Source organism: Alligator sinensis, unplaced genomic scaffold (assembly GCF_000455745.1).
Source record: "Alligator sinensis unplaced genomic scaffold, ASM45574v1 scaffold417_2, whole genome shotgun sequence".
In the NCBI taxonomy this organism is placed as follows: domain Eukaryota; kingdom Metazoa; phylum Chordata; order Crocodylia; family Alligatoridae; genus Alligator; species Alligator sinensis.
Window position 1 is genome coordinate 69,155 of NW_005842456.1, and position 7,129 is coordinate 76,283.

Below are 7,129 nucleotides of genomic sequence, written 5' to 3' on the forward strand. Positions count from 1 at the left end.
GCAGTTGCCCAAAATCAGTGTGAAGGAAGTAATCCTAGATTACATAGCAAAGGGAAGGTCATTGCTGTGACTTTGTGCTGACATTCTGATGGAGACTGCAGTTCACATGGTTTAGGAGAAGCCACATGAGGAACAATTCAACTAAACAAAAGTAGTGATATGATAACCTTATTTACAGCTTGGATCAGAAGATGCTGAATAACATATAGGATCCTACCACATTATCTAGTCCTTCAATGTGAAGAGTAATGGTCTTTGCTGTCTTGTTGGAGCTGTTCAGGAAAAACTCTGCTTTGAACTTGTTATCAAATACTTGTGGAGTACATTGTGTATTGCTGATATAAAAACATGTATTCAGTGCATTCTGTACTTCTCTTGCTAGAAGCTGAAGACTGCCATTGGTGTCATGTCTACAGGGAAAAACAAAACAATTGGGAGGAAAAAAAAGTATTTGGTTTCTTTCTTCCTATAGCCCACTTGTAAGTACACTTAACTCCATGGACAAATATACATTCATAATGGCTTCAAAAAAGGAGGAGCTGATGCTGCTCCAGAGCGCACTATAATTGTTAGATGTACATGACCCTGTTGTGATGCAAGTGAGCTAAATCACCCTAGCTTTGATCTTGGATGCAGCTGGGTTAAAGTTGGAGTGATTTTATTTTTCTAGATGCACCTACACACTCTGGAGCAGCGGTTCTACCACACCTTTTAAAACTGCTACAATTGTAGAGAGTATGTAGATGGAATTATTAGTGGCTCATGAGCTAAACTCACTTCTCTAGCTGTATAATTTAGAAATAACCACTGAAATTTTATTCACTAAAGAAACAAGTTGGATTATGCAGACTTCTCAAGGCATCCCTTTAGCACTTATTTGATCTTCAAATTTCCAGTCTTCCTGGCTCCCAAAAACAAGATGGGTGGCTTTATGCAATTCTCTTGCTTATAGGGGGCTTTTCTGTCAATTCTTTACATTTCAAGCTCTACTTTATGAAATGCAGCCACTTGGAGAATTGCATGTTCCCCAAACCAGGAAACCATAAATTGTTCTGCTGGTACTCTTCCCCCTGGCCAGGAGGAATGTTCATGCTTTTTCTGTTTGGTTTTTGTCATTCCCAGAAGTAGCCTTTCATATAATGTACTGGAATTCATAACAGTCTTTCTAACTGCCAGTTCTTGAAGGCTGTCTTTCACTTTAACTGGTACCCACAGCTTCTTGAGTATAGTTTTGATCATAATTCTACATTTTGGTCTGTTTTCTTTTCTAGGACAAACAACATATTCACAAAAACAGGAGGCAGTACACTGGCTACTCTCTCCGCCCTTTGCTTCGGTATATGAAGTCACCTATAATACTGCTATATACACCACACCTTGAGTGTGTCCTCTCTTCCTTCTAAAGCTGGTCTATTCCTTTTCTTGCTTCCTCATCCAATCTTCCTTGAGAAAAAGGGCCAGGAAAAAGACTCTCTGATTTGCTGTATCTCACTTGTTTAGCGAGGAAGTGTATAAAGAACCTGCTCTGCTAAATGTACTGTATACCAGAACGGCAATGGATGACTGCTTTTTCGGGTGCATTACTCCTGTTGGGACCTAGAACTCAGACGTGATTCAGGCAATGCTCTCTGCACTAAGATATGCAAATCATTTAGTTATACCTTTTAAGCTTTTTTACTCTTGTCCATTTCATCATGTATTTCCTTCAATTTTTCAAACGCTGAGGCTAAGTGATATTGCAAACTAATGTCCTATGGTTTCCAGCACTTCCTACATTTTCAATGGATAGTAAAAAAAATATATGCCTCACAAATTCAAAGACTAAATGCAGCATGAACTAGCTAGTTCTTAAATGAACATGACCACATTTCTGGGAAAGGGGCCAGGGCCTACTAACCCATCTCTTAACAGTTCATAACTAACTGCATTTGACATTGTCCTATTTTACTACCAACACCCTCGTTTAAGGACTCCTTCATTTCCCCATGTCAGTTCTACAAGTTACTTCTTAGACATTTTCCTTTTAACTTTTTCAAAACAGTGTTATTTACAGACTGATGCAAGCCTAATTAATGCACGGTGGCAACACTTTAAATTGATGAGAGACTATTAAACATAAAGCCAGTAGTCTCTTTGAAATCTTTGCAACTCACCCCACTTAAAAAGTTAACAAACTGACACCAATTAAAATTTACCTTTTCTGCAATTTCTCCAGCTTCCACATTATATCTGGTTCTTTTGTCACAATTTCACAGTTGGAAGGACATTCTGAAAGATACTGAGGTGCCTGCAAGAGGGGGAAATCATTTAAAAATAGATGGCTTTCAGTAAAGATCTGATATGTAACAGTGGTAACATGAACTGTGCTAAGTTTCTATATAACATGAAATTGGAAGATCCAGTTAGCCTGTAGCTCTGCCACCTTGGAAATTAAGTTCCACTAACCAACTAGGAACATGCTTTTGCAGAAGGGCAAGTCTTTTACAATGTTCTTGTTCAAACACTAGATCAAACAAGCTTCACAAAGCTTGAGGGCTCTACTGAATCTCTTCAATGTGTTGTTATACCTGTAAAATTAAGAACCTGACCTGTTTCCCAGTGATTCATTTCTCATCCAAGATCTTAATAGTAGGTAAGAATCAAAATAGAGGATATTCAATATGACAAATGTCTTTGTGACTAATGGACACAATTACTTCAAGTTAAACAAGTGATTCTTAGCATAACAATGGTGGCGATATCACTGTCGGTCCCCTTTGAGCAAAACAGGAAAAAGTTGTGGGTGGAATTAGAGACAATATACTGGCTAAATGAGCATGGAAAAGATCTGAAACAAGACAACACTTTTACAAAATGACACGCAAGTTACAGGTACCACCACTGATACAGATCCTTATATTTTTATCCCAGTACAATCACATCTATTAACCATGTAGATTTTTTTTTACTATTTGTGGATTGTTTTGATGACTAGCTAGCAGTGCTTTTAATAGGGCCAGTCAAATTGCAACTGTTTAAAAAATGTTTACTTAGCACAAGTAACATTTTAACATCATTAAAAAGGCCTCTTCAGTTTGCTTCCATTTTCCAGAGAAGATCATCAGGAAAAGCAGCACAAGTACTTGAAATACAAGAAACTCGAGGGGGAAATCATAAGTGTGCACCAGCAACTACCATGGAATCTGAAACTGATTGAAGTAGTTTTGATCTCTAATTAGATTGGTCTTTTAAAAGTCCGTTTAAGAAACTACTAAATGGGATGTCTTAAAGAGACCCTGGCAGCTCGAACTAGCCTTACAACCTTGACCTTGAAGGTTTCAGGAGTAGTTAGAGTAGAGGGCTCTAACCTCTTGTTAAAAGACATCATAGTTAATACACACCTTGTGCGACTTGATGAGGTGATACGCTCTTAAAATCAGAAGACACTTTTCCCAGGAAGTTTAAAATCTGCTGCTCTTATGAATAAAACTATATGGCTGTAGTGAAGCCTAGAGTTCTCTTGCAGCACTGCACTGTGCTATTTTTAGCTGACATTTACTAGATCAGTTCCATTACCAAAAGCGTGCATAGTTTTTTGGGTTTTTTTGTTTGGGTTTTTTTAGAGCAGGAATCAAACTATGGAAAACAGGAAAGGAGCACTCTACCTGAGAGAGGCTCTAAACTTCTTACATTTTTTACTCCCTTGGTCAGGCAGGATTTACATTTTATTACAGGATTAACAGTTTACTAAATACTGGGATTGATTTGAATTAGAGAGACCAAGAGTTTTAGCAAAAGCAGGAATTACCTGAAGAGCTAAATATACAACTTCTGTGTTAGGATGGTCCAGAAACAGGATGAGGCCAGAAAGACATCCTTCATCTTTCACAATTGTTTCTCTATTCCCTGGGTCTGAAGACAGATGCCTCAATTGGTTTGCTACAAACAGAGCATCCATTCTTGTGGTAGCTGTAAGGTGGACAGTATTTCCTACCACAGTTAACAGGAACCAATTGTTAATGGTTTTTGTGACTGCATAGAATATGAAAGCATCCTCAAACAAAGCTATTGCTTCTTTTGTCTTATGTATATAATAGAATATGGGTGGGTAAAACATGGCTTGTAGGCTGGATCTGGCCTGCAGAGGGACCGCAGCCATCACTGGCGCCCAGGTGCTGTCTGGCCCATAGCATGTCCCACTGTCCCTGGGCTGCAGTGAGGCTGGCACAGCTCTGCAGCTGGACTCCAATTCTACACAGCAGCAGCTTCTGGCTCCTGCTGGTCCCAGCTCCAGTCGCAAGACAACTAGCGGGGACGCATGTGTGCAGCCCTTACCGGCCTCAGCCTACTCTGGACTCACCCTGGCTGCAGCAGATCAGCTCTGGACCAGCTGAGACCTGTGTGTGCAGCGCTGACCCCTGCCCTGAGTAGGATGAGTCCAGAGCCAGTTGCTGCTGGGCACTAGTGGTGGGAAGGAGCTGCAGGGCATGTGGGCTCTGGGATGTTGTGGGGGAGGGGGCATGGGGACCAGCCTGCAGCAGCTCCCTGAAACTGTGTGGCTCATGGGTTCAAATAATTCCTGGCCCCTGTAAAAGAACTAAGGACCCTGCTACACATTCAAATTAAAGCTGGATAGGAACCAGCTCTTAGAGTTGTTACACATTTTCAGGCACTCACTTTAAAGCTGCTTGGCTCTTTTTCAGACCTGGACAGTCATTTTTATTGTGTAATAATTACTTTGCATGTGTGACTGGTCTAAATTTATTACATGAACAACCAGGTCATTCATTGCATCATATACATGACACAGCAGGGGCCTAAGACTTCAAACATTCAACCTGACCCTTAACATGACAGAAATCCTTGAAACCAGAAGCGGGGGTCAGCTGGATACAGGTGAAACCAACTGTACAGAGCATCAAACTGTACTTAGCTCCTAGAGACTGCACCTACACCACATCTTGGATTTGGGAAGCCAGGTACAGAATTGTCCTCTGCAGGCTGTGCCACACAAACATATGGTTTAGGCAAGCCAAGCACGCTCTTTGGAAAAACGACTATGCTCTGCAATCAATACAAGGGTTACTACATGTCCAGCTTTTCCCAGATACGTCCTCTTTTTGGGGCCTCCCATCTTTGACCTGGTGTTTTTTTTGAAATGTCAACAAACGTCCGGGATTTTGCTATGCTCAGCATCCAAGTTTTTCCTGGCGGAAGCACGGTGCCCGGAGTTGGGGCTGCGGCAGGGAAGGGGAGACACCTGCCTCTCCAGGGGGGGCTGTGGGAGACTCTAGGGGGGGTGGCTGGGCTTACCAGGGTCGGCGGGGAAGGGGACACCCCTGCCTCTCCAGGGGGGTCTTTGGGAGACTCTAGGGTGGGTGCCTGGGCTTACAAGGGTGGAACTGCCTGGAGGCACTGCAGGGCTGGGGGGAGCAGGTCGAATGAGGGGCACAGGTAGGGCTGGGGGGACTGGCTTGAGAGTGAGGGGTAGGGGCAGAGCATGCATATCTGTGCCCCCACCCCAAGTGTCCTCGTATTTGAAATTGGAAATATGGCAGGAACATTCTGCCTTCTGCAATTCATCTCCCTCTTTCGCGCGCGCGCACAGAGCCCGGGGTCTGGCCGGGCCGCTGCTCACCCCTGCTCCCGTCGCCACGCGGCCCCAGCTGATGTCAGTAAGACTCACCCTGAACCCCCGAGTTCGAACGCAACCGGCTCCCGTCGGCCACCGCGAGCGCCGCCCCGCCCTCTGCCTCCCGATTGGGCGACGCGTACGGCCCGCCCTTTGCAACGCTGCCCAATCGGCTTGGCGCGGCGCCGCTTCGAATTCGGTGCCCCCAGTCGCCTGGCCGAGGGGTGGGGGAGTTTACAGCCGCCCGCGAACCTCGGGGGCCTGAGCCCGAGGAGATTCCAACGAGCCGCGGGTGGGCGCTGCTTGGCCCGCAGCGCCTGGCGCCGGCGTATGCCCTGGGCTCCGCGCAGCTACTTCCCGTCCGCTGGACCATAATTATTCAACCAAATGATTTGTCCGATCACTTCAACCCTGGTACGGCGTATGATAGTTAACACCACAGGGGCTCAAAATGTCCTCTCAGCCAGGAAATAACAACCCGAAAAAAAAAAGCGAACTTCTAAATAAAGAATTGTTTTTGCAACTATCTAATAATAATAATAATAATAATAGGGGTCATCTCTATCCCACTGACTGCCTTTGCTTTTTAGACCAACAGGGCTATAACCTTTATGCCCAAAATATACAATCATTTTTGAGGCAGTTAACTAGCACAGCCAAACCCAAACCGCTCTCAAGGGGTGTTAACTGACTTTTGGGTTTGCTGTTGGCACTTCCTAATGACCGCTCGCCTTGAAATAAAGAAATGCTTCAATTTGGACCCGGTTCTCACTCGCTGGCTGGAGAGTTAAAGTGAGGAATATAGAGTAAATAAGAAGACCGCTTATTTGCAAACTTCTTTTTTTTTCAGTGAGCAATAGTTTTTTTTTCCCCAAAAATATGATAGTTTGAGCTTCCTGTAAGACAATTTTGTATTTAAGACCTGGCAATGCAGGCCTGTGTCCCTAGCCTGGTAGCCCCTGGGAAGGGTAGGAGCTGTCTTAGGCAGCAGCCCTTGTCCCCGCTGCCAGGGCTGCGACCAAATGGGCCGTGGTTGAGGAAAGCAGATGTGATGCTGAAAGTGCCAGTCTTCACGGGGGTGAACGAATGTGCCCTTGTGCCTGTTGCTGGCAGCCCGAAGCAACAGCTGCCTCCGCAGGCAGTGCTGTTTCATAGCAGGACGGCGTGGGCAGCCCAGAGCTGCCCACACTCTCCCCTGGGTTTGAGGGGCCTGGTCCTGAGCCTCACATGCATGCCTGCACACAGTTAGGCCCCTCAAGCCTGGGGAGCACCTTCCTGGCCGCACCCCCTCGGCTATCTATCTCCAGGGCGTTGTCCCACAGGTTGATGTTGTGGGACAAGGGGCGGCCACCCCCTCCCCACCCCCTACTTCCAGAGACTTGCCCCTGGCAACCTGCAGGGGGGGTTCCCAGAGATAGCTGGGGGCATGTCTCAATGAGTAGGAAACCCCGGCGTTCCCGTTCCCTGCTTCCAGAGGCGTCCCCCGGAGATCCCAGGGAGGGGCTGTGGGAGGAGGGG

The 7,129-nt window shown here is 45.5% G+C and overlaps 1 protein-coding gene across 1 annotated transcript in view; it reads right to left on the reverse strand.

The window, feature by feature from the left end:
• The window catches only part of LOC102367796 (armadillo repeat-containing protein 1-like), a 10,986-nt gene extending 5,167 nt beyond the window's left edge, over positions 1-5,819 (reverse strand). The window contains exons 1-4 of the mRNA XM_014523181.2: positions 5,666-5,819; positions 3,788-3,969; positions 2,196-2,287; positions 218-410 (exon numbers count right to left, since the gene is read on the reverse strand). Coding sequence (XP_014378667.2) covers positions 218-410; positions 2,196-2,287; positions 3,788-3,937 — 435 coding nt within the window. The 5' untranslated portion in view covers positions 3,938-3,969; positions 5,666-5,819. The remainder of the gene's footprint in view (positions 1-217; positions 411-2,195; positions 2,288-3,787; positions 3,970-5,665) is intronic.
• Between the last annotated feature and the right edge of the window lie 1,310 nt (positions 5,820-7,129).